The sequence below is a fragment of the Chelonia mydas genome, chromosome 26 (genome assembly GCF_015237465.2).
Source record: "Chelonia mydas isolate rCheMyd1 chromosome 26, rCheMyd1.pri.v2, whole genome shotgun sequence".
In the NCBI taxonomy this organism is placed as follows: domain Eukaryota; kingdom Metazoa; phylum Chordata; order Testudines; family Cheloniidae; genus Chelonia; species Chelonia mydas.
The window spans coordinates 13730098-13757241 of NC_057859.1; the positions used below are offsets into that span (position 1 = coordinate 13730098).

The 27144-nt window shown below is 62.1% G+C and overlaps 1 protein-coding gene across 9 annotated transcripts in view; it reads right to left on the minus strand.

The window, feature by feature from the left end:
* Window positions 1-27144, minus strand: part of CAMK2B (calcium/calmodulin dependent protein kinase II beta) — a 147207-nt gene that overhangs the window by 59330 nt on the left and 60733 nt on the right. For 6 of the 9 annotated variants that reach the window (XM_037886476.2, XM_037886475.2, XM_037886473.2 and 3 more), the window contains exons 4-6: window positions 26182-26236; window positions 21863-21928; window positions 1652-1724 (exon numbers count right to left, since the gene is read on the minus strand). In XM_037886476.2, the coding sequence (XP_037742404.1) occupies window positions 1652-1724; window positions 21863-21928; window positions 26182-26236 (194 nt within the window). Of the gene's footprint in view, window positions 1-1651; window positions 1725-13796; window positions 13870-21862; window positions 21929-26181; window positions 26237-27144 lie in introns of all 9 variants that reach the window. The other 3 variants (XM_043536437.1, XM_043536435.1, XM_043536434.1) reach the window with 1 other exon arrangement.

Consider the following 27144-nt stretch of genomic DNA (forward strand, 5'->3'; position numbering starts at 1 on the left):
GCCCAACTCCGCAGGCGAGAGCCCAGCTTCATCGCCCCAGTATGGCCCAGCTCCATCGCCCCAGTACGGCCCAACTCTGCAGACGAGAGCCCAGCTCCATCGTCCCAGTACAGCCCAAATCCGTAGGCGAGAGCCCAGCTCCATCGCCTTATTACAGTAGAACCCCACAAGTGAAGGCCCAACTACGTAACCCCGTTCCAGCATGACTCCAGGCACCAGACCCTGGCTCAACTACCACCTTAAGGCACAACCAGGGCCTGGCTCCATCACCCCGTTACAGCATGACCCTGTGCACCAGAGCCCAGCCATGAAAACGTCCTGCCCTGCCCCCCTTGCCAGGCAGGACACAGATAGCACAAGCTCCCGGGGAACGTCATCTTTGCCCAGTAACATTTCCCGGGTTTGCAGGGGACGTTCTGTAGGGACGCCCCAGAGCGGTTCTGTGGCCTTGGGGACCCCAGCTGGCCTCAGCCAGCTCACAGGGGGCAGAAGCCTCCCGGAAAAGCTTGGTGTGTCACTGAAGGGGCAAGGAACAGCTGAACAAAGCCTGTACGGGGAAGGTGGGCCGCAGCAGAGGAGGGGGAACCCCAGGGTCTACACCGGGCCTGGTGTAGGAACCCTCCCCACCCCCCGTTAATTTCACAGCGCTGTTTCTGGGTCTGTCATAGACACATACGCACCCCTTTCTCCCAGCCCCACTCGGCCACGCGAGACCACGTCCCTGCTCCTCACGCTTGGAGGCCCAGCGCGATTTACGACGCCCGGGGGCTTTATATGAGGGGCAGACGGAAGACAAGCAGCCGACGGCGGGCGTCACAGAGAACAGGCAACAGGGTCAAACCAGACACAGGGCATGCAGACAGCTGGCGAGAGCCTTCCTCCGCAGGAGTCCCGCCCGCCCGCAGGTGCCGCCTCGGGGCGGGGAGAGAGGTTGGACGAGGCAAAGGGGAGGGCGAAAAGAGAGGAAGAGGCCGGCTGGGGAACTGATCTCATCGGCCATTCGCTTCCTGGCCCCCCAGCCCCGGTCACAGGAAGCAACTCAGATTAGCCAGGCCGTGCTGAGCAGAATGAATCCTTCCGAGCAACCGGGGCTGGGCGCCTGTCCGATACCAAGGGGCAGTGTGAGCCGTGGGGGCACCCAGCGGGTGAGCCACTGCACCGATCTACGCGGGGCATGGGTGCCGGGAGAGGGGTAAAGAGCCCTCTGCCTGCTCCAGCACCAGGAGGTGGCTGTGAGAGGCCAGCTGTATCCCCCGGTTAAAGGGCCGGCTCCCTTGCCGCCCCATCACGCCCTCCGCAAGGTATCGTCTCTCCCAGGAGTTCTCCACCTGACCAGCGGCTAGACAGCAGCAGCTCCCGCTTTCGCCTCTGGGTGGCGACAAACCCCAACCCCCACCCCGCCTCCCCAAGTGCCTGGAGGTGCCAACAGGGCGCTCTGTCCCCCCCTACTGGGCAGGGTCTGGCCGGCGGGTCCCCGTGGCTGAGCCGAGCCGAGCTGATTTCTGATTGGGCCCCCTGCGCCGGCCCCTTTCCCACAGGCCCCTGCCGCGGCGCGGGGCTTGAACCGCTCCAGTTCTCGCTCAGAAACATGCACGGGGTACAAAGATGGACGGACGGACAGACGGACAGAGCAGCGGGGTAGAAAACTCACCTTGAGGTCTCTGTGGACGACCCCCATTTGGTGGCAATGGAGAACAGCCTCCAGGATCTGCTGGATGCAATGACTGCATGCAAACACCAGGGGGCGTGTTAGTTCATGGTGAGTGGCAACAACCAGGCAGGCTGGTGGGGGGCGGGAGGTGAGAGGGAGGATGATGGGGGGGCGCGGGGGACGGGAGGAGAAGAGGAAGAGGAGGAGGAGGAAGAGGAGAATGGAGGTTATGGAGTCGGACTCCCTCTCAGTCTCAGTCTCTAATTGCAAAGGAGCTGCCCTGAGCGGACCCGGAGGAGCCAGGGCAGGGGACGGGGCAGGGAGGCGTGGGGGTCGGGGAAGAAACGCCCAGTGATGGGGGAAAGGGGCCCAGGAGCCAGGAGGGAAGACACAAAGGGCACCGGAGCGTTAGGGTCAGGCGGTGATGGAGGGGGTCCGCCATCCACCTGCCTCCGGCACTGCCCTTCCCCCTGCTCTGGGCTCTCGGGGAGGACCTGCAGGCAGGGGATGTGAGGTGCCATCCCGGGAACCCCCAAATCCCCGCCCCAGAAAAGTCCTGCTGTCTCTGTCCCTTCAGCCCCATTCCATCAGGGAAGGAGCAGTGCCAGGCGTGGCATGTAGCCACCCACCGGAGACCCACCCCGCGGTGCCCTCCTGAAAGAGGATGGAGATCAGCAGGGATACAGCTGGCACCTCTGTGCCCTGGCCTGGCTGTCTGTACCTCCCCCTCGGCTGCCCGGCCCTGACGCACCTTGGTAGCTACAGTAGAATCGATACCTTGGGCCTGCTGAATTTCTGCCCCCCGGCCCCGGTGCAAGTAACCAGCCCTGCCCAGCCTGGATCCAGCCCAGCTGAGCTCCATTCCTACCCCGGCTGGGCTGAGCCTGCCAGCCTACCAGGGTCACTAATCTGACGTAGGGCAGGGCCCATCTCTCAGCCCGGGGCTCTGCGAGGTGCCAGCCCAGTCCAAATAACCAGCGATCACCAGCCGCGGCCCCCCTGCCCAGCCTCCGCTCCCAAGTCTCCTCGCGATTCCGGCGTGGATCCGCTTCCTGCCCAGCAGTGCCCTGACGTGTAGTACTCCTGTGAGCAACTGAGGAGAGCCCAGGCTGGACGCCGTCATCCTGGGGGACACTGGGGCAAAGAGATTTTAATACACGGCCTGCACCTCGCGCTCTCTTAGCAGCTGGGGCTCAGCTCACGACTATAGGGGCAGCAGGAAAGGGAGCGCAGAAGCATATTTTGTGTAGGCCCTATAGAAATGCTGGGAATGGCTTGTCTTCAGCCTCAGGGAGCCACGTTTTCATAGGACCTCCCCCCGTCCCGCCCAGGAGGGCATCCCGCATTGGAATCATTTGGTCCTTAACCTTCTCGGAAGGTGCCCTCTTCCAGCCAGGTACCAGCCCCTGAGCACCTCATAGAATCATAGAATCATAGAATATCAGGGTTGGAAGGGACCCCAGAAGGTCATCTAGTCCAACCCCCTGCTCGAAGCAGGACCAATTCCCAGTTAAATCATCCCAGCCAGGGCTTTGTCAAGCCTTTGTCATACGGAGGGGTGATGCAGACGCTCACACACTCTTGTGCTGCAGGGCAGGGCTATCCCCAGTGTGCTGAGGGGAAACCGAGACACAGGGTGACCTTGCCCAAACTCACAGAGGAAGGGCGTGAAGGAGCCAGGAATTGAACCTGGGTCTCCTGTGAGCCAGTCCAGCAGCCAAGCCACCTTCCTCCCCGGGAGGCTGAGGCTAGAGCGACCCCGAGGCCTTTCCTCCTGCTAGAACACCTTTGTGGGGAGCTCTCAGAGTCCCCTGGAAATCTGCACAGGACCCTGCAAACCTCCCCCCCCCCAGTCACGGTCTCTGATCTGTGGCCCCTGGGCCTGCCCCGCAATAACCATCTCACCCTGGACGAGGGCCCCGCTTGCCAACCCTTTTCCTAACAGCCACGCCAAGCCTCGCCCCTCAGCATCTGACCCCCCGGGCCCCAGGCTGAGCTCCTGGTGGTCCAGGTGCACCACAGGAGCCAATAGCGATGGGCCACCACGCGGCCCCAGAGCAAACGCTGCCCTTTCAAGCTTGTGAGTTTGGGGCGCTTGGACCTTTTTGCATGCTCCTGCCAGAGCTCATGTCTGGCCCATTAGCTGTCCTAGGGCTCTGCTGAGCGCCTTGGTTTCCAGTTCTCTTCCAGGACCAATTCCCGGTGTCCTTTGAAGTCCTTGTTGCTGTGGGTTCCTGTTCTTGGAGAAAAGGCTCTTCTCCCATGGCACTGGGAAGAGGAGCCCCTCGTTGGTAACATCTGGGTGCAGGGGAATCTCATCCGGGGGTCCTCGTCTCTGTGCTTTGCCCAACATGGAGCCCACTGGACTTCTGAACGCAGAGCGGACCCCTTCTGTCTTCTCAGGTGTCTGCTCGCAGGGGAGTGCGGATGGTGGGAAATAGGTTGAGGGCTAGCGGGGATGGAACAATCACCTTGCCCTCACACAGCCTCCTCTTCCAAGCCAAGCCAAGAGCGTCCCTCTGCAAGGGGAAAGACGCAGAGCGCACAGAGCGCAAACGTCGCACGTTGATGGAACGGACCCGTCATCCACAGGGCTCAGTCGGGGCGACTGACTTAGAGGGAAAGTATGAAAAATGTCCTGACCGGTTAAGAGATGACCCAGGGGACGGGGTGCCATCTACACCCACAAAAGGATGCACATGGCGAGGATGGGGAGGAACTGTCCAGGGATGGCCAGAGGCTTGAATTAGGTGTATGGGGATGAACTCTGGATGAAAATCAGGAAATTCTTCCTAGCATGGAAGAGTCTTCCCTGGAAGGGTTGGGCACCCCCTCACTTGGGACATCTTATATATATATATATATATATATATATATATATATATATAACAAATGAAGAAAAGGGGACGTTGACAGTAATAAATATTAATCAGAAGTTAGGAATTGTAGAAAATTGATAAGGGAAGCCAAGGGACACAAGGAGAACTCTATGGCCAGCAGAGTTAAGCACAATAAGAAGGAGGTTTTTAAAAACATATTTGGAACAAAAAGAATCCTGACAATGGAATCGGTCCATTGCTAGATGGAAATGATAGAATTATCACTAAAAATGCAGAAAAGGCAGAAGTGTTCAATAAATATTTCTGTTCTGTGTTTGGAGGAAAAAATAGATGATGTAGTCTCATCATATAGTGATGATAATAACACGCTTTCCATTCCACTGGTATCTCAGGAAGACATTAAACAACAGCTACTGAAGTTGGACATTTTTAAATCAGCAAATTCAGAAAACTTGCATCCAAGAGTTTTAAAAGCTGAGGCTGAGGAGCTCACCGGACCATTAAGGTTGATTTTCAATAGGTCTTGGAGCACTGGGGAAGTTACAGAAGACTAGAAAAAAAGCTAATGTTGGGCCAGTTTTTCAAAATGGTAAATGGGATCACCTGGGCAATTATATGCCTGTCAGTCTGACATCGATCCCGGGCAAGATAATGGAGTGGCTGATACAGGACTCGATTAATAAAGAATTAAAGGAGCATCATGTAATTAATAAAAATCAATACAGGTTTATGGAAAAAAAATCTTGTCAAACTAACTTGATGTCTTTTGTTGATGAGGGTAATAACGTTGATGTAATATATTTTATTACTGTATGGTGTTTGACTTGGTACTGCGTGACATTTTGATTACAAAACTAGAAGTCTAAAATTAACATGGTATATATGAAAGGGATTCAAAACCGGCCAACTGATAAGTCACAAAATGTAATTGTAAATGGACAATTGTCATCAAGCGGGTGTGTTTCTAGCGCAGTCCTGCAGGGATCAGGTCTTGACCCTACACTATTTTACATTTTTTAATCAATGATGTGGAAAAAAACCAAAACCATCACTGATAAAGTTTGCAGATGATATAAAATTAGGAGGAGTGGTAAATAATGAAGAGGACAAGTCATGGGCAGAGAGAGATCAGGATTGCTTGGTAAACTGGGTGCAAGGAAACAGAATGAGTAAATGTACACAGCTAGGAACAAAGAACATAGGCCATACAGGATGGGGGACTCTATCCTCGGAAGCAGTGACTCTGAAAAAGATTTGGGGACATGGTGGATAATCAGCAGAACATGAGCGTCCAGTGATGCTGTGGCCAAAAGAGCTAATGCGATCCTGGGACGCATAAACAAGGGAATCTCGAGTAGGAGCAGAGAGGCGATTTTCCCTCTGTATTTGGGACTGGTGCAACCGCTGCTGGGATCCAGTGCCCAGTTCTGGTGCCCACAATTCAAGAAGAATGTTGATAAGTTGGAGCGGGAGCAGAGAAGAGCCATGAGAATGAGTAAAGGATTAAAAAACCTGCCTGATAGTGAGAGACACAAGGAACTCCATCTGTTTTGCTCAACAAAGAGACGGTTAAGAGGTGACTTGATCCCAGTCTGTCAGTACCTACGTGGGGAACCAATATTTGATAACAGGCTCTTCAGTCTAGCTGAGGAAGGTGTAACATGATCCAATGGCTGGAATTTGAAGCTAGACAAAGTCAGACTGGAAGTAAGACGTACGTTTTTAACAGTCAGAGTAATTAACTGTTGGGACAATTTCCCAAGAGTCGTGGTGGATTCTCCATCACTGACAATTTTAGAATCAAGACTGGCTGTTTCTTTAAAATATCTGCTCTAGGGATTATTCTGGGGGAAGTTCCATGGCCTGTGCCCTAGAGCAGCTCAGACCAGATGATCACAGAAGATCAGGGTTGGAAGAGACCGTGGGAGGTTCTAGTCCAACCCTCTGCCCAGAGCAGGACCAACACCAACTATATCATCCCAGCCAGGGCTTTGTCAAGCTGGGCCTTAAAAACCTCTAAGGATGGAGATTCCACCATCTCCCTAGGTAACGCATTCCAGTGCTTCACCACAACTCCTAGTGAAATAGTGTTTCCTAATATCCAACCTAAACCTCCCCCACTGCAACTTGAGACCATTGCTCCTTGTTCTGTCATCTGCCACCACTGAGACCAACCGAGCTCCAAACTCTCTGGAACCCCCCTTCAGGTAGTTGAAGGCTGCTATCAAATCCCTCCTCATTCTTCTCTTCTGCAGACCAAATAACCCCAGTTCCCTCAGCCTCTCCTTGTAAGTCATGTGCCCCAGCCCCCTGATAATTTTAGTTGCCCTCCACTGGACTCTCTCCAATTTATGTGAGCATAAGCTTTCGTGAACTACAGCTCACTTCATCAGATGCATATTTTCATGCACCCGATGAAGTGAGCTGTAGCTCACGAAAGCTTATGCTCAAATAAATTTGTTAGTCTCTAAGGTACCACAAGTACTCCTTTTCTTTTTGCGGATACAGACTAACACGGCTGCTACTCTGAAACCTCTCCAATTTGTCCACATCCTTTCTGTAGTGAGGGGCCCAAAACTGGACACAACACTCCAGATGAGGCCTCACCAGTGCTGAATAGAGGGGAATAATCACTTCCCTCGATCTGCTGGCAATGTTCCTACTAATACAGCCCAATATGCCATTGGCCTTCTTGGGAACAAGGGCACACTGCTGACTCACATCCAGCTTCTCGTCCACTGTAATCCCCAGGTCCTTTTCTGCAGAACGGCTGCTTAGCCAGTCGGTCCCCAGTCTGTAGCGGTGCATGGGATTCTTCCTTCCGAAGTGCAGGACTCTGCACTTGTCCTTGTTGAACCTCATCAGATTTCTTTTGGCCCAATCCTCCAATTTGTCTAGGTCACTCTGGACCCTATCCCTACCCTCCAGCGTATCTACCTCTCCCCCGAGCTTAGCGTCATCCACGATGATCACAATGGTCCCTTGTGGCCTTGGAATCTATGTATCTGCATGAAACCAGCTCCGCCCTGGAGCTTGCATCCTCGCCCAACTGCTCTGCGTCTATAAAAGCCAAGGAGGGCATTTCCTCAAAGCTGCGATGAAACCACCAGCATGTGGGGGAAATCTGACACGCTGGCCGAGATACCCCCCTCCCGCTCCCTCGGAGATGGCACCAGCGACACAGAGCCCAGTTTGCAACTTGGCGGCCCCCGCGCTTAGAGTGGATGAATGGTCCCAGCTGTGTGATGCCTCTGCATTCGAAAGGAGTGGGGGAGAGTGGGTTTTCTCCTAGGCTGCCCACCAGGGCTGCCCCTGTCTCTTTACGCAGCTCTGGGCAGGCAAAGTGCGGGCTGCATTTTGCACGAAACGACCGATTTTTTAAAAAGCCATGTCGGAAAGGAGGAAACCACGCTGTGAGTTCGGGGAGATCTGCCATGCCCGGCTCCGGGAATTCAGGGGTCCAGAGGGAGCTGCAACCTTCGCTCCGCTAGCCCCGGCTCCTTCTCCGGTCAGAGAGCGGAGCTGGGAGCGGTCTCACACTGCGGCTGGTGACACTTGCTGGTGTTGACGGGGTGCTCCCTTCCACAGGGAGGGCCCTGCTCTCTGGAGGGCAAATTGAGCATCTCTGGCACTGTCCTTGCCCTTCTGGGGGTCACGGTTTGCCCCCCTGCACGCTGGCCTGAGTGCACAGCCAGGCTCTGCCCGGCTGCCATCGCTGCGCGGCCGGTCGGCTTCCCCGGGGTGGGCGATCACACTGCGGAGGGCTCCGGCCCAGCTCATTAGTATTTTGAGGGTTTCCTGGTGCAGCTGCTCCGGTTGCCAGGCTCTCGGCGTGGTTGCTAAGTTGGTCCGACTGCGCTGAGCGGATTGGCTAGCTGGACAGGCCCCTGCTCTGGGGCTAGTTTTTGCCCCCTTGATTTTTCCTTTCGGAGCGCGGATTTGGAGGGGAAGGAAGGGGCCACGGGAGATGCAGGGGGTCAGGCAGAGGGGCAGAGCCCCATAGCCTCAGCGTGGAGGGGGCATGCGCCCCTGGCCCCGGGGAGGGGAAGGGAGGTCCTGTGCTTGTGGGTTCTGCAGGGAAGTAGCGTTAAATGGTCTGATCTCGCCTGCTTGCCTGGTTACATGGACAGGCTGCCCTTCCCCCCGAGGGGGAGGGGGGACTCGGGAGGGGCAGAGACTGCAGGGCCCTGGGTCTTCCCTCTGCTCGGATTCAGTCACTGAGCTGGTCAGCGAGTTAGTGCAGAAGACAAGTAGACAGCAGAGACTTTGAGTCACACACTGTGCTAACTGTGAGCTGCGACAGCCCATCCGCACGGCCGGGATCCCTGCGCCCTGCACCCGGGCCCACTCGCACGGCCGGGATCCCTGCGCCCTGCACCCGGGCCCACTCGCACGGCCGGGATCCCTGCGCCCTGCACCCGGGCCCACTCGCACGGCCGGGATTCCTGCGCCCTGCACCCGGGCCCACTCGCACGGCCGGGATCCCTGCGCCCTGCACCCGGGCCCATCCGCACGGCCGGGATCCCTGCGCCCTGCACCCGGGCCCACTCGCACGGCCGGGATCCCTGCGCCCTGCACCCGGGCCCACTCGCACGGCCGGGATCCCTGCGCCCTGCACCCGGGCCCACTCGTACGGCCGGGATCCCTGCGCCCTGCACCCGGGCCCATCCGCACGGCCGGGATCCCTGCGCCCTGCACCCGGGCCCACTCGCACGGCCGGGATCCCTGCGCCCTGCACCCGGGCCCACTCGCACGGCCGGGATCCCTGCGCCCTGCACCCGGGCCCACTCGCACGACCGGGATCCCTGTGCCCTGCACCCGGGCCCACTCGCACGGCCGGGATCCCTGCGCCCTGCACCCGGGCCCACTCGCACGGCCGGGATCCCTGCGCCCTGCACCCGGGCCCACTCGCACGGCCGGGATCCCTGCGCCCTGCACCCGGGCCCACTCGCACGGCCGGGATCCCTGCGCCTCGCACGCGGGCCCACTCGCACGGCCAGGATCCCTGTGCCCTGCACCCGGGCCCACTCGTACGGCCGGGATCCCTGCGCCTCGCACGCGGGCCCACTCGCACGGCCAGGATCCCTGTGCCCTGCACCCGGGCCCACTCGCACGGCCGGGATCCCTGCGCCCTGCACCCGGGCCCACTCGCACGGCCAGGATCCCTGCGCCTCGCACGCGGGCCCACTCGCACGGCCAGGATCCCTGTGCCCTGCACCCGGGCCCACTCGCACGGCCGGGATCCCTGCGCCTCGCACGCGGGCCCACTCGCACGGCCAGGATCCCTGCACCTCGCACCCGGGCCCACTCGCACAGCTGGGATCCCTGCGCCTCGCACCAGGGCCCACTCGCACGGCCGGGATCCCTGCGCCTCGCACGCGGGCCCACTCGCACGGCCAGGATCCCTGCACCTCGCACCCGGGCCCACTCGCACGGCCGGGATCCCTGCGCCTCGCACCCGGGCCCACTCGCACGGCCGGGATCCCTGTGCCCTGCACCCGGGCCCACTCGCACGGCCGGGATCCCTGCGCCTCGCACGCGGGCCCACTCGCACGGCCAGGATCCCTGCACCTCGCACCCGGGCCCACTCGCACAGCTGGGATCCCTGCGCCTCGCACCTGGGCCCACTCGCACGGCCGGGATCCCTGCGCCTCGCACGCGGGCCCACTCGCACAGCCAGGATCCCTGCACCTCGCACCCGGGCCCACTCGCACAGCTGGGATCCCTGCGCCTCGCACCTGGGCCCACTCACACGGCCAGGATCCCTGCGCCTCGCACCTGGGCCCACTCGCACAGCCGGGATCCCGGCACCCTGCACCCGGGCCCACTCGCACGGCTGGGGTCCCTGCGCCTTGCACCCGGGCCCATTCACACGGCCGGGATCCCTGCACCCTGCACCCAGGCCCACTTGCACGGACGGGATCCCTGTGTCTCGCACCCGGGCCCATTCGCACGGCCGGGATCCCTGTGCCCCACACCCAGGCCCACTCGCATGGCCAGGATCCCTGCGCCTCGCACCCGGGCCCACTCGCACGGCCGGGATCCCGGCACCCTGCACCCGGGCCCACTCGCACGGCCGGGATCCCTGCACCCTGCATCCGGGCCCACTCGCACGGCCAGGATCCCTGCGCCTCGCACCTGGGCCCACTCGCACGGCCGGGATCCCGGCACCCTGCACCCGGGCCCACTCGCACGGCTGGGGTCCCTGCGCCTTGCACCCGGGCCCATTCACACGGCCGGGATCCCTGCACCCTGCACCCGGGCCCACTTGCACAGACGGGATCCCTGTGTCTCGCACCCGGGCCCATTCGCACGGCCGGGATCCCTGTGCCCCACACCCAGGCCCACTCGCATGGCCAGGATCCCTGCGCCTCGCACCTGGGCCCACTCGCACGGCCGGAATCCCTGCACCCTGCACCCGGGCCCACTCGCTCGGCCAGGATCCCTGCACCCTGCATCCGGGCCCACTCGCACGGCCAGGATCCCTGCGCCTCGCACCTGGGCCCACTCGCACGGCCGGGATCCCTGCACCCGGGCCCACTCGCATGGCTGGGATCCCTGCGCCTCGCACCCAGGCCCACTCCCATGGCTAGGATCCCTGTGCCCTGCATCCGGGCCCACTCGCATGGCCGGGATCCCTGTGCCCCGCACCCAAGCCCACTCCCATGGCCAGGATCCCTATGCCTCGCACCCGGGCCCACTCACACAGACGGGATCCCTGCACCTCGCACCCAGGCCCATTCGCACGGCCGGGATCCCTGTGCCCCGCACCTGGGCCCACTAGCATGGCTGGGATCCCTGTGCCTCCCACCAGGCCCATTCACACGGCCGGGATCCCTGTGCCTCGCACCCAGGCCCACTCGCATGGTTGGGATCCCTGTGCCTCCCACCCGGGCCCATTCGCACGGCTGGGATCCCTGCACCTTGCACCCGGGCCCATTCGCACGGCCGGGATCCCTGTGCCTCGCACCTGGGTCCATTCGCATGGTCGGCATCCCTGTGCCTCCCATCTGGGCCTGGGTTGCCAGGCGTCCGGTTTTCGACCCGAACGCCCAGTTGAAAAGGGACCCTGGCGGCCAGTCCGGTCGGCAGCACAGCAGGGCTAAGGCAGGCTCCCTGCCTGCCCTGGATCTGTGCAGCTCCCTGGAAGCGGCCAGCATGTCCAGCCCCTAGGCTCAGGGGCGATCAGGGAAGCTCTGCATGCTGCCCCCGCACCCCAGCACCGGCTCCGCAGCTCCCATTGGCCAGGAACTACGGCCAATGGAGATGCGGGGGCAGCACCTGCGGGCTTGGGCAGCGCACACCACACAGAGCCCCCTGGCCCGTTTGACTAGGGGCCGGACATGCCGGCCGCTTCCGGGAGCAGCGTGGAGCCAGGGCAGGCAGGGAGCCTGCCTTAGCCCTGCTGCGCCACCGACCAGGAACTGCCTAAGGTAAGCGCTGCCCAACCGAGCCTGCACCCCAAACCCCCTGCCCCAGGTCAGAAACCCCTCCTGCACCCTAACTCCCTCACAGAGCCCACAGGCCCTCCCACACCCCAACCCCCAGCCCCTCCCAGAGCCCGCACCCCTCAGCCCCAGCTCAGGGCCCCTTCCTGCACCCCAAACCCCTCATCCCCCAGCCCCATCCCAGAGCCCAGACCCCCAGCCAGAGCCTGCACCCCCCCTGCAGCTCAACCCCCTGCCCTAGCCCTCGCCCTGAGCCCGTTCCTGCACTCCAAACTCCTTGGCCCCAGCCCGAGCCCCCTCTTGCACCCCAAACCCCTCATCCCTAGCCCCACCCTAGAGCCCGGACCCTCAGCAGGAGCCCTCATCCCCTCCCGCACCCCAACCCCCTGCCCCAGCCCAGCAAAAGTGAGTGAGTGGCGGGTGGGGCCTCAGAGAAGGGGCGGGGCAAGGGTGTTCGGTTTTGTGCAATTAGAAAGTTGGCAACCCTGCCTGGGCCCACTCGCATGGCCGGGATCCCTGCGCCTCCCACCCGGGTCCACTCGCACGGATGGGATCCCTGCGCCTCCCACCCAGGCCCACTCGCACGGCCAGGATCCCTGCGCCTCCCACCCAGGGAGAGGACACTGCTGCCTGGGGCTGCCCACTCTGGAGCCCCACGGGGGATCCCCTGGCACTGTGTTGACATAACCCACTGGTCCAGGGGCGCTATAGATCCCCTGCCCCTGGCCTGCTCTGCGGAGGGGCAAGGTCTGGGACTGCCCCAGTAAGGGTGCCCTGGCTCGTTAGCCCACACAGTAGCAGCTCCTGCCCGTAGCTCTGGAGGTCCCTGGTTCAAGCCCCACTGTGTCAGCCAAGAGGGCAGCCAGCATCTGAGCGGGCATCTGCGTCCTGGCAGCAAAAGGCCTCGCTCAGCAGGGGACGGCCTTGCCTGGCGGTGGGGGGCTCTTCCAAACCGCAGCACAGGGAGAGAGGAGGCCACCCAGGACGGACGGGAAGAGGGGCTGAGCAGTGAGAGATGGGATCACTGCCCAGCTCAGAGAGGAAGGGGCCAGGGGAAGGTGCCTGTGAAATCCCCTGGTGGCTTTGGAGAGGGCACTTTGGCATAAGACAGCAACGTGGGTAGAGGGCAGAGCCGCGCTCGGTGGGTGGGGAGTGGCCTTAGGCCCAGCTTGTGCACCTAACAACGCCAAGCCGCAGGTTCAAGCTCTCCTGCCGTCACTCAGGGAGTCCCTGGCCTGGGGAGATGGTGCTGGGCAGGTGCCTGGAAGGAAGAATGTGCCCGCCACAGCCCCTTGGCCACGACGGGGCGTGGCGCGCTCTGGCCTCGGAGCCAGCTGCTAGGTGCTTGGGGCTGGGAGACAGGACTGGCAGCCATGCGGGCGTGGGGTGGCAAACAAGACAAGAGACGGCGGGGGGGGGGGAGAGAGAGAGAGAGAGAAAGAGAGGGAGAGGGGCGGGGGGGGGATGAGACAGTGAAATGCGAATCGAATCAAGCCGCCCAGTTGAGATTGCAAATTATTGTCGGGGGGGGGAGGGGGATGGGGGGGGATGGTGTCTGGTCCCGCGAGCGCTGGAGTCGGGGCGGGACGTCTGCATCCGGGCGCTGCCTCCTGTCCAGGGCCTCAGACCTGCCTGGCCTGCCCTGCCCAGCTGCAGCGCGGTGCCCAGGAAGGACTCGGCCGGGCATGCTGAGAATCAAACTAAAAAACCCCCCCCAGCCCTGGATATCGTCTCCCTCCCCACCCCCCAAAAATAAAAATCAGCTAGCGGGGAGGGAAGGGGGGGGGGCGTGTGAGCGCTGGGTGGCGCCAGCACCCCCAGCCCGACGCCAGGAGCGGGCGAAAGGCATATACTGACCTTCAAGTCCCTGTGCACAATGGCATAGTGGTGAATGTAAGTTACGCTTTCTAATAGCTGATGGATACAGTGACTGCAAAACAAAACGGGGAGGAAAGGAGAGAGAAAGTGGGTCAGGGAGGGGCGGGAGAGGGGGCAGACACGGGAGACGGGCAGGGCAGGGTCCCGATGAGGAGAGGGGGGCGGGGGGGGGGGGATAGGAAGGGCATGAGAGAGACGATCAAATGTACAGAAGGAAACCGAAATAATGCATGAGAGGGAACGAATTCCAGAGGTGGGATAAGCAGGTAGAGGGAACGGGGGGGTCCAGAGGGACAGATGGACAGACAAAGAGGGACGGGGAGACAGGGTGGAGATGGGGGGACGAGAGAAGGAGAGAGAGAAACAATGTTGTGAAAGCTCAGAGACCACAGGGGGTTATCACAAGGGGTGCGGGGATGGCTGTTAATGGCACCAGGAACTGCATGCTGCCAGGGCCGGAGGGAGGGGCGCGGGCAGAGAGGGGGCAGCCCCCTGAGAGGACAGTTGGGACCCAAGGTGCGGAGGGCAGAGCGGGTGAGCAGAGCCCCCGGCTAGCAGGGCCGAGTCCGGCTACGCGGCCCCAGATCGAGCGTGGAGCAGGGAACGGGCTGCAGCTGCTGTGGGAGGAGGGTCACCGTCTGGGGGCTCTGGGAACTGACGACTGGCAGGGTGACCCCACTATCTAGTCAGGGGTCGTGCGGGCTGGGGCTGCCCCGCCCGCCCTGCAAACAGCAGCTCTCTCCACAACCCTCTGCTAGCCCAGCCCCGGGCTCCTCCCCACTCTGCCGGTGCCCCTCACTCCCGCCCCACAACCCCCTGCTACGCCAGCCCTCAGCTCCCCCCCAGCTCTGCCGGTGCCCCTCACTCCCGACCACAACCCCCTGCTACGCCAGCCCTCAGCTCCCCCCCAGCTCTGCCGGTGCCCCTCACTCCTGACCCACAACCCCCGGCTAGCCCGGCCCTGCCCCCCCCCCAGCTCTGCCGGTGCCCCTCACTCCTGACCCACAACCCCCTGCTAGCCCGGCCCTGCCCCCCTCAGCTCTGCCGGTGCCCCTCACTCCTGACCCACAACCCTCTGCCAGCCCAGCCCTGGCCTCCCCGCAGCTCTGCCGGTGCCCCTCACTCCCGCCCCACAACCTCCTGCTACCCCAGCCCTCAGCTCCCCCCCAGCTCTGCCGGTGCCCCTCACTCCCGACCCACAACCCCCTGCTAGCCCGGCCCTGGCCTCCCCCCAGCTCTGCCGGTGCCCCTCACTCCCGCCCCACAACCCCCGGCTAGCCCGGCCCTGCCCCCCCCCCCCAGCTCTGCCGGGACCCTCACTCCTGACCCACAACCTCCTGCTACCCCAGCCCTTGGCTCCCCCCAGCTCTGCCGGGCCCCTCACTCCTGACCCACAACCTCCTGCTACCCCAGCCCTTGGCTCCCCCCAGCTCTGCGGGTGCTAAGTAAGGGGAAAGGAATCCCAGCTCCACAAGTCCTGCGTGGAGCCCTAGCACTTAGACCCAGCTCCTGCCCCCACCCCCAACCAAGGACGACGAGCCCCGGGTTCAAGGTGTCCTCACTCTGACCCACAGCCCCTGCTGTCCCAGCCCTGTGCTCCCCATCTCGGCCAGTGCCCCTCAACCCCAACCCACAGCCCCGGCGGCTATTCCTAACTGGTACCACACAGCTCTGCTCAAGTACCTCAGTCCGGCCCAGTGGCTCTCCCTGCTATGCCAGTCTGGGCACCCTGGCTTCAGCTCTGTCCGTGCCAGTCCTGGGCCTCTCAGGAGCGGACACTGCCCATTACGCCCCATCGGGCTGGTTTGATACGGACCAAGAGCCTCCTGGTCTGTTCCACTGGGCTGCGCCGATGGCCAGGGCAGAGGAGGGGAGCCCTCGGCATGCGTGGGGGTGGAATCTGGGGGTGCTCTCCGGATCGCAGCCGCGGGAAGGCACCGCTCCAGCCATGACATGGAAAGGGGAAGGCCCCATCTGTGGGCCCACCGGGAGGAGCTGGGCTCCCCGCAGGGAGAGAGTCCCACGGCTCCATCCCAGCCTGGCCTCGCTGCACCTCAGGGGAGCACCGGGAGTGGGTGGAGGCCACTGGGACGTCCTGCCTGGATTCTGCCTCCCTTCGCTGCAGCCCAATGCTCGGAGCAGGCCCCCACCCCTAGGGGTTTGGGCGGGTGCCCAGAGGGCCAGAATACAGCCTGGGAGCCCCCCGAGGCAGGGGGAGGCCACAGGGGTGCGGGGCAGGGCCTCGCACAGGGTTGGAAGCTCTCTGGTGAACAAGGGGCGATGGGAGAGAATCTGCAGAAATGGCCTCTCGGGGGCAGCTCCCCCCTGCCCTGCCGGGTCACAAATCAACTCCGAGCGTCCTCCCCCGCCACCCGCAAAGCAAGCTGGGCTACGAGTCTAGGGCAGGGCCCCTGTGATGCTGGCGTAACGAGCAGTCTTAACAGAAGCAGCAGGGACTAATGGGTAGAGCTTGGGAGCTGGAAACCCCTGGGATGTCCCCCGTCGCCCCTCCCCCGGCTGTCAGCAAACCCAGCAGGGACAGGCCTGAGTAGCCGGATGCCATGGGAGAGGTCTAACCCATGGGGCTGTGTGATGAAGTGGGACTGTTCTTAATGTTTCCTCTGAATAGTGTGGGGGTGCCTCAGTTTCCCCTAGGCAGTTCTTAAGTATCTAGGGGGTGGGATAAGGGTGTATGATCATTGCAGAGCCCTAGAGGGCAGGTGTGTGAAGGGGTCTGGACACAGAGAATGGCCGACACCCTGTTTCCTGGCAACTGATGGCCTGGGCCCTTCCCCTTGCAAGGTGAGAGCTAAAGGGTTGGAAAACAAAGGAATCAGGTGGCCTCCTGGCCCGGGAAAGGGGAAAGCCAGAGGAGGAGGGGATGGAGGGAGTTTCAGTTTGGGGCTGGCTGGAGACATGGAGTGAAGTGCAGACGGGGTTGTCTGGCTCACTGCCCCCCAAAATGGACCCAGCTGAGGGGTCCGGTTCTCTGCACCTGCAAGCTCAGGTTTAGACCATGTTCCTGTCATCACAATAGTGCAGCTGGAGGAGGATGACCGCTCTAAGGAACAGATTCCTGACCCCAAATGGGGCTATCACAGGATCTGGGAGCAGCTGGAGTAGTAGCCAGGCATCCCCAAGACTTCTGTCCCCGACCAGACGGGGGTCTTCACGATCGGGTTCCCCCTCCGGGGATCGGAGACGGACGGGATTGGAGCTGAGTCCGAGAGAGCAAGAGGACTGTGAGAGACAGCGAGAGCCCGAGAAAGAGCTGCAGAAGCAGCAGCAGCATGAACTGGCGGTGCTGGAGTGGAGAGGCCTAGGGGACCTCCCCGGGGTGAGTGGGGATAGACCCCGGGGGGCCAGTTCCGCAGGGAACCTCGAGACTAAATTGCTGCCCCGGTGAAGGAGGGGGGGATGTGGATGCCACCTCACTGCCTTTGAGCAGGCTGACGATTTGAACCAGGGGGACCCTGCGGAAAAGCCCCGGTGTCTAGCTCCCTTGCTGGGTCCCAAGGCCATAGACGCCATCAGCCAGATGGGTGGGGAGGTGGACAGGCTCCCACTCCTGGTCCCAACCTATATGTCTGTGTGGAGTTTCCTGGGGCCAGGCCCCTCGGACCTCCAGTGGGAGCGGAAGGTGACGGTCAATGGGGAGACATTCCTGGGGTGGCGAGATCCTGGGACAGAGAGAACTGTTGTCAGGCCCTGGGTGGTGCAGCCTCAGATGCTGAGGGGCTGTGTGAGCTGGGTGAGGGTCCCAGGGATGAAGCCCCTCACCCTGCCTATGGCCCAGATCCCTGTGCAGACCCAGGAGGGGTGGGGCTGGCTGGTCGTTGGGGTTCTCCAGGACACCAGCCGTGAGACCCTGTTGTGGGGTGACTGTGTCTCTTTGGGACAGGATCCAGGCCCTGCTCCGGTAACTGCCAAGGGTTTGAATTTGAATCCAGGGAACCAATCGGTGGAGAGGGAAATGGTCAGTGAAAATGCAGATGACCTGGCTGGCAGGGGGGAGGATCGGCTAGGCTCAGGCTACCTGCCTGCCTGTAACCAGACCCCTGGGGCTGGGTGGGACAGAGAGATGCTCCCCGCCCCCTTGCACACCTGAGAGGGGGGCTCAGGGGGCTCACACTGGCTCTGATGCAGTGAGGAAAGCAGGGAGCTCGCTGCCTACCCCACTAGGACAGCAAGGGCAGCGCTGAGCAAGGGGGGAGCTGAGACCCCAGCTGAGTAGGGGGGGACACAGGCAGGGCAGGGGATCTGTGGGGAGTGGCAAGGTGTTGGTAAGGAAAGTCTGGATGAGCCCAGGCAGCCTTGTGAGCTGATGCTGTGTCTAGTCAGCAGGGTGGGAAGGCGAGGAGAGTGGAAGATGAGTGTCCCTGGACCTTACCTGTTAGCTGGATGGAGAATTGGGACAGTGAAGGAAACGTGCCTGTGTCTGTCAGGGGTATTGACTTGCCTATGGAGGGAGCTACCCTGATCTCCAAGCAGTTGTCTGTGACCAGCCCTGTGTGCTGGAACCAGGGGAAAGAGATCCCAAGCTTTGTGTCTGGGAAAGGAGAAAGTGTGTCCGGCTCTTCTTCGTCTGTGGAGCAGACAGAAGGGGCCTTTCAGCCTCTGATGGTTGAGGGTAGTGCAGTTGTTGGTTCTGGATTCAGCTAAAGCCCAGGAAGGGAATGGTCCCAAGTTTGAGTCTGCTCGGGAGAATGGCCCTGTAACTAGGTCACATCCAGTTGGTGTCTATGTAAAATCCCAGAGACCAGACAATTCTGGTGCTTGTATTTTGCCTGTTGCTAGTGTGTTGTTGGGAAAGGGTGTCGCAACTCTGTCTAATCAGGGAGAGATCCTAGCCAGGGCACAAGGAGAGCATAAAGGTGTGTGATTGTGTTACCTACTGAGGGTGTGGAAACCTGTAGCAAGAAGGAAAAGATTCCTGAACTTGTGTGTGGCAAAGGGAAGGAGAATGCTTCTGACCTTTTATCTAGGAAGTCTGTAAGTTTGCCTGAAAGGGGATTGTGTAGGAATCCGCCGGATGGGCCAGAGGTAATTCTGGATGTAAGGGAGACCCAGAAAGAGTCTGTTGTTGCTCAGGAAAGTGTTCCTCTAGAGCAAGCCCTAGGTGAAGAGGGTAAGGGCAGAATTTCTGTGAGGGGTGAATTGTTGCATAGAAAAGCCCTAGGGAAAGGAATCCTCATGGAGTCTTTGCAAGCAGTTTACTGCAACTGAAGGGTGTGAAAGTGATCTAATCAAGAAAGTTTCAGTTCCTAACAGCCAGAAATTTTCTGTTGTGAATGGATCCACTGACTTTCCTGCTGAAGGATCCAGTGTGGATAGCTTTGAGAAGGTCTCAGATGAAGTGAAAGCTGTTAAGAAAGTTAAACAGTCCTATAACCAAGTGGCTGTGTTTGGCCAGCTTGTTGGGGAGAAGACCCAATCCCAGTTTGACCCCCTGGGGTTTTGGGTTGGCCAAAGGGCACGGGCCGCATAAAACTTCCGACGTGTGGCCTGCAAGTGCTATCGATCACCCCGACCTAAGGGGGGGTGTGAAACTGGAAGGGCCTGCTATAACTCCTACCAAGGAAAGGGAGAGATGCTGGGGCATCCATGGGAACGTTGGTGGCTTCGAACTTTCCCAGGTCACTGGCTAAAGTGACCCCGCTCAGTTCGATTTCGAAGGGGGGAGAGATGTGACAAAGCGGGACTGTTCTTAATGTTTCCTCTGAATAGTGTGGGGGTGCCTCGGTTTCCCCATGGCAGTTCTTAAGTATCTAGGTGGTGGGATAAGGGGGTGTATGATGGTTGCAGAGCCCTAGAGGGCAGGTGTGTGCAGGGGTCTGGACACAGAGGATGGCCGACACCCTGTTTCCTGGCAACTGATGGCCTGGGCCCTTCCCCCCTGCAAAGTGAGAGCTAAAGGGCTGGAGAACAAAGGAATCAGGTGACCTCCTGGCCCGGGAAAGGGACAAAGCCCAGAGGAGAAGGGGGTGGAGGGAGTTTCAGTTTGGGGCTGGCTGGGACATGGAGTGAAGGGCAGACGGGGTTGTCTGGCTCACAGCCCCCAAAAATGGACCCAGCTGAGGGGTCCTGTTCTCTGCACCTACAAGCTCTGTGTTAGACCATATTCCTGTCGTCTAATAAACCTTCTGTTTTACTGGCTGGCTGAGAGTCACGTCTGACTGCGGAGTTGGGGGGCAGGACCCTCTGGCTTCCCCAGGAGCTCGCCAGGACAGACTCGCTGTGGGAAGCGCAGGGAGGGGCAGAGGATGCTGAATCCTCCGAGGTCAGACCCAGGAAGGTGGAAGCCGGGGGAGCTGTGTGTCCTGCAGACAGGCTGCTCCCAGAGAGGAGACTTCCCCAGAGTCCTGCCTGGCTTCCTGGGGAGCAGTTCCAGAGCATCGCCCAGGGACTCCGTAACAGGCTGCCCCACACGGGCTGCCCTGGCAGGGGGCTCCCACCACTGACAGCCCAGGGATGGGGGAAGCGGGAGCTGCATGGAGAGGGACCTGCCACCAGCCCCCACCCCATTAGCTCAGCCCTGGTTTCTCCCAACACAGAGTTCGGCCGCTGCCCCGCAATCCTGACCCACAGCCCCCTGCTATCCCAGCCCTGGGCTCCCCACACTTATAACACTGCCACGGCCCCTCAATCCTGATCTGATGCCCGCCCGCTATCCTAGGCTACCCCCCATCCTGGGGAAAGCATCAGACTCCCGGAACGGAAATGAAACTGCATGAAGAGGGGCCATGAGCCCGGGTCTCCCCAGCAGAGCCTAGACGGGGTGGCGTGTGAGGTCATTAGCTAGAGCCCAGCTTGGCCAGGTCCCTGGGGCTGGGAACCCGTCTGAGCCCGAGAAGCGTGATGGGCGTCTGACCTCCTCTGGCACAGTCCCGGTGCCTGCCTGGCCCAGGGGCCCCGCCCTCCCCGCCGGTTCACAAGGGGGCTGGAGAGACGACAAGCAGCAAACAGCGAGATGCTGGGGGCCCAGCACACGGCGGGAGGGGGCCAGCGTGCTCCAGTCGGACGGGACCAGGAACGGGCACGTCACCGGACGAGCCCACGCGTGACCAGTCATCAGGTCACCAGGTCAGGCCCCTGTCAGCAATGCCCCCCAAACCCTGCCGGCTGCCCTCAGACGCGCCCTGTCCCTGCAGTTTGTTCCCAGTCTCCCGCGCTCTCTACCAGCTGGCTGCTCTGTGCCCGCTGCTCCCCGATGGCTGAGACAAGCCCCACAGACTCCAGCTGCTCGTGGGAGGGTCCGTGGCCTCCCAGTTGCCGGGGCCCGACGGCCAGGCTGGGGCCAGAGGGAGGGACGCTGCCCCCTTCCCTCTCTGGGACAGACCCCTACTCCGGTCCTGCAGTTCAGTGCTCCCCTGCCCACTCTGAGCGCCCCTACATCCTGCCCCGCTCCTGGCCCTGCCCCACAGCTCTGCCGGAGCCTCTCCAGCCTCACCAGTAGTTTGTCCGGTCCTGAGCCCTCTTCCCCAGGCAAAGCCCCTCGGTTCTGATCCAGAACGTCCCCCCCCGTCCCCCCCGCTGCTGTGCCAACGCACCTCCGCCCCGCCCTCCAGCAGCCCTGGCCCGCGGTGCATGGCTGGCAACCGTGCCCTGCTGGGTGGTGGCTTCGCGAGTGCTCCCTAAGGGACCAGGTTAAGACCAGACTCGTCCCACTGACAACCCAGAGGGGAAAGCACGAACCCCCCGGGTCCCACCACCCCTCTGCCTCTCTGGCTGCGCCCCAGAAGCCAGCTGGGCCCCGGAGGGAGAGTTGCTGCCACTCTCCTCCTCGTCCTCAGGGAGCATGGGGTAGGCATTTGTTTTCAGGCCCAGGCCGGCTGAGGGGCCCCTGGAACTGAACCGCAGGAGAGGGACCCAGCACTGGATGTGACCAGCAGGACACATGGCACAATGGTGCCAAAGGCATAGGCACTTGGCTATCACCTGGCGATAACTCTGGGGTTCCCCCCCCTCTGCCCAGGTCATGAATGGGTTAATGTTGACGGGGAGGAGGGCGGAGGGGATGTGGGGGGTGGGGAGTTGCCACTCACCTGGCATCGGCCTCACTGTAATATTCCCGGGCCACAATGTCTTCGAAGAGCTCCCCACCAGTGACCCTGAAACACAGAGAGGCAGAGTTCACCCTCCCAGTGCCCAGGCCCCAGTGCCTGGCTCCCACCCAAACCCCTCGCGGGGCACCTGCTGAATGGCGCCAGCCCGGCACTGGAGAACCAGCGCAGGCCACAGCTCCGCCCGCAGCTGGCAGCCAGGCCCCGGTGAGCTGCACCCTCTGCTTTCCCAGAGAGCACACCCCCGGCTCACCAGCACGACCAAGGCAAAGAGCGCGGGCTGCACGGCACACGCGCCCGGAGCCCCGGCATTCCCGACAGCAGCACTTCTGCAGCCGCCATGCTCCCCAGCCCCGACGCCGACTGGGAAGCCCCTCGGTGCGGGCGACTTGAAGCCCAGGGACGCGAAGGGTATCCGGTGCCAAGTGGGGGGCACGCAGGATGGAGAAGGGAGCACTGACACTTCCTGCCCCTCTGTGCCCTGCGCCCCTGGCAGAGGGCAGGGGAGAGCAGACAGGGCCTGGGCCTCCTCCATTGTCCATCCTACGCAGGGACCCTGCTGCCAGGCTGTGCCCAGCCCAGCGAGTCAGTGACAGCGGGCCGAGGCCAGCCCTGCTCCTTCCCTGAGGGACACGACCATAGGATGTCAGGCAGCAAGGGCATCCTGGGTCACCGAGTCCAGTCCCCTTGGCCTGTAGCTCCAGTGACTCTCCCCCTACCCGGGGGTGTTTATAGAGAGAATAATCAGCCTGGACCAGCGGCATGCCAGGTGTGGGGGCCACAGGGCAGGGGCTGGGCAATGGGGGTGGAGCCTGATCAAAGCAAGCTCCTTGCAGCTAAGAGGAGTCAAGTCCCCTCTGGTGATGCCCACAGAGCCCCATGCCACCCCAGTCTCTGCCACGGCTCAAGTCCCCTCTGGCTGGCTGAGGTCCCAGTGCCAGGACACCCTCACTTCAAGGGACACTGGACTCCCCCTATCCTTCTTCGCTCCTCTCCGATCGCCAAGCCCTGCTTTTCCTGGCACTCTGCTGCTGCCTGCCTATGCTGGCTGTGTCCACTCTGCCCACGTGGCAGCCGGCCGCCCGCCTCCCCCAGCTCATCGCCAGCCCCAGCATGAGAGAGCTCAACTCCCACGTGGCAGGAAGGGAGACAACTCCATGTTTCTCCGCCATCTCTCCCCACGTCTCCGCACCACAGAACCGCAGGCATCCGTCTGCACCCCGACGTCCCCCAGGTGCGTCTCCCCCTCCATCTTGTGGTGTGACTTTCCACGGGCCTCCTGCGGACAGGAGGAGGGGCAGGGCAGCTTGCAGGCTGGGTTCCCGGGGAGGCCAGGCACCTGCCCGCCGACGGCGACGCCTGCGGGGCTTGTGGGCACTTTGGTCTGTCTCATAATCAAACCCCAGTGGAAGCCAACGCAAATTCAGTCCACAGCCATGGCAGGCCAGGAGGGGCTGAAAGAGCCGACGCTCCTGAATGGAACGGATGGCAAAAATCAACACAAGAGTGTGATCACAGGGACAGTTCTGGCCTCTCCCAGCAGGGGGCGCTGTGGGGGCAGGGCAGAGGTACTGGCTGGGAGGAGGAGCTCCTGGCTACTCCAGCCCCGGCCTCTCCCAGCAGGGGGTGCTGTGGGGGGCAGGGCAGCAGCGCTGGCTCTGGGGGGAGCTCCCGGCTACTCCAGCCCCGGCCTCTCCCAGCAGGGGGCGCTGTGGGGGGCAGGGCAGCAGCGCTGGCTCTGGGGGGAGCTCCCGGCTACTCCAGCCCCGGCCTCTCCCAGCAGGGGGCGCTGTGGGGGGCAGGGCAGCAGTTCTGGCTGCGGGGGGAGTTCCCAGCTACTCCAGGCCTGGCCTCTCCCAGCAGGGGGCGCTGCGGGGAGCAGGGCAGGGCGCTGGCAGTGGGGGGAGCTCCTGGCTACTCCAGCCTCTCCCAGCAGGGGGTGCTGTGGGGGGGGGCGGGGCAGGGCGCTGGCTCTGGGGGGAGCTCCCGGCTACTCCAGCCCTGGCCTCTCCCAGCAGGGGGCGCTGTGGGGGGCGGGGCAGGGCGCTGGCTGTGGAGGTAGTTCCCGGCTACCCCAGGCCTGGCCAAGGCTGGGAGGAGGAGCGAGCTCTGTTCCTGCTGAGCGGTGACACGGTGCTGACTGGGTATTAGCAGGGGATGCAGTACTGGGGGGAGAGCGCCGTTCCCCCCCCTCCTTAGCTCAGGGCAGGCCCGCCCCAGCCCTCCCGTTTCACTGTCCTCCAACCCCTGGCTGGCAGCGGAGGTGAAGAGTTCATGCCCCGGCCCTACGGCGCGGGGGGAGCAGGTGACTGGGGGGAGCTCAGCCCCCAGTGCCCCGGGGCAAACCCGTGTCTCTTGATTCCCCTGCCGCTGCAGGCTGGGGACACGCCAAGGTCTGTGCGAGTCCAGCCCAGGGAACCTGGAGCTGCCGTGACTCAGAGGAGAGCTAAATATAACCTGCTGCTTCCCTGGCGCTGTCAGAGGCACCGTGCGATGAGCTCACCAGCTGCTATATCTGGAACGAGGCGAGAGGCAGCTGAGCACAGCACACTGGGTCTCCGCCACCCCCCAGATGCGCCGCGCCATCCCGGCACAAAGCTCCGGGCCCCAGGGCTCCCCGGAGCCAAGGGGCCAGGCCTAACCGCCTCGTGCTGGTCGCCTGCCTTGGCACCAGCGCTGGGAGAGGCAGTTAAGCCCGTGCGCCACGCCTGGCCTCAGCCCCGGCCTCCTCCGAGAAACCAGGGGCCAGGGCTGCTCCGGATAGAGACTCCTGTGTCCGATCCTGACTGGCACCCGTGGGCACGACTGCAATACAAAGAAGCATGGTCACCTGGCTAGGCTCCACTCGCCCTTCCTGCCGGGGGCCAGGCCGAGGAGCCTTTTCTCCCATGCATCAGACAAGCTACTTTCAAGGCCCTGCCCAGCCTCTCCCCACCTGCCTCTCCTGTGTCGTTCGCCGGTCCTGCCTCTGCCCTGCCAGTCATGCCAGCCCCCTTGTTACATTTCACACACACGTCTCTCCAGCTGCCCCTCCTGCCTGGGAGACGCTCCCCTGAAACAGCCCCAGAGCCACCTCCTTGTCCACCTTCCGACCCCTCCTTAAAACTCGATTTCTGTCGGCCTCCCGGCGAATGTGTCCCCAGTGTGGGAGACCCCGCCTGCCCGGCTGACCAATGCTGTCGCATCGCTAAGGCCAAGGTTTGCCATGGATATTTTCAGTAAAAGTCGGGGGCAGGTCACGGAAAATTCACGGAAGCCCTGTCCTTGATTTTTACTAAAAATATCCATGATAACATGGGAAAGGACTGGGCAGCTGCGGGGTGGCTGGGAGCTCTGGGGCCCCCCACCACCCGTGGGGACTCAGAGCTCCAGGGTCCCCCTGCCCCCATCAGCGGAGGGGAGCTGCAGGGTCCCCCTGCCCCCTCCCCAGCGGCGGAGAGCTGTGGGAATCCCCCTGCCCCACCCCCCGCAGCATGGGGAGCTGCCGGGATCCCCCTGTCCTACAGCAGTGGCCCGGAAGCTGCCGGGGTCCCCCTGTCCTGCAGCGGTGGCCTGGAAGCTACCGGGCTCCCCCTGTTCTGCGGCAGTGGCCCAGAAGCTGCCAGGGTCCCCCACAGAGGCCGGGAGCTGCAGGGTACCCCCCTGCCCGAGATGGCTGGGAGCTGTGGAGTACCTCACAGCTCCCTGCTGCTGCGGGAGGCAGTGGGCCCCTGGAGCTCCCAGCTGTTGGGGCTGAAGTCACGAAGATCTTTGGAAGTCACGGATTCCGTGACTACCGCGACCTCCGTGACAAAATCGCAGCCTTCCTTTTCGCTTCCATATCCTCTCCCATCTGCCTGTATCCACCCGCTGTCCCTGGTCTTAGACTTGGAAGCTCCTAAGACCAAGCCTAGCCCGACGGGGTCCTGGTCCAGGAGTAGGAGCTCCAACAATGTAAATCAGAACAGTAACTTCCCTCCCCCGCCCAGGAGGAGAAGCAGAGAGAAAGACAAACCTCCTTGGGGGGAGAGACGGGAGTCTCCTTCCTGCCCAGCGGGGCAAAAGCTCCCCAGGCCCTTCCGCCCTATGCCATAGCCGGCCCCCACCCCCATCTCACCCTCACACCAGTCCCCGCCCTGACAGCTGCTGCAGTGCAGCTATGCTAGAGCTGAATTCAAACCCTTGGAAAAACACAGCCAGACACGGCTGTCCTGAATTCCCTGTTACAGCAAATGGACAACGCAACGGCCGGTTCTGCCGGCGAATTAAGAGCCGCGTGCCCCAGAACCCCCCACCCCCAGGGTGGCGCTTTAGCTACTTACAGATCAAAGATGAGGTAGTGGAAGCCCTCCTCGGAGATGCTGTCGTGGAGACGCACTGCAATGGAGCACAGAGGAGACATCAGGCCCCAGGGAAGCGTCAGCTGTTGCCTTGCTCTAGGAACAGGTGCCCGGATGGAGCCCTGGGGACCGGCCTCTCGCTCGGTCGCGGGATGATGCCTCCCACGAGACACGTTTCCGGAGACTCGCAGAGCTGCCAGGACTCCCCTCCGGAATCGGGCACTAGCAGCTGGGCCCAGGAATCCGTGGTGATGCTTGGGCAGTCCTGGGGAATCTGAGTTCTGGGGCACGGGGATGGAGGGACAGTCCCGAGGCTGGAGCTCAGCTCGGAGAGTGCTACCCCCTGCCATAATGACAGAACTGCCCTGGAGTGGAGAGGGGATTTCAGCCTCTAGCCTGCCCAGCCATCATTGACCCCCATTCCCTGCCCCAAGGGCAAAGAGGGCATTGCCAATATCTTCTCCAGGGATGGTTTTCCATCAAGCCCAGATCTGGGCGTTACCAAGGCCTGGGGCCCCGAGGCTGGCGATTCAGTATCGATGGCAGATCTCAGCGCCAGGGCATGTGGTGCATTATGGTACATAGAGGACAAAGGATCTATCTGCTAGGGGCAGGCGGCCTAGGTGGATCACCGCCCTCGGTACCAGCTCCAGCCCGAGCCACAGCCCAAGAGAAGATGGGCTTTGCCATGGGCCCGAAAGCTTAGCAAATCCAGGCTCTGGTGGAGTGAGGTCCTTCCCCAGCCTCCAGCGCCTCCACTGATCCTACCTACAGAGGCACTCCAGAGACATCCCCCAGGCAGATGCCCCACCAGAGACCCCGGCGGCTCCCCCCAGAAGCCAAGCAGCAGCCAGTGCCCATCTCAGAGCACAGGGGTCTTCTACAACCTCTGCCCATGACCTGCTCAAGAAGCAAAGCAGCCACATTACACTAGCTGCAGCTTCC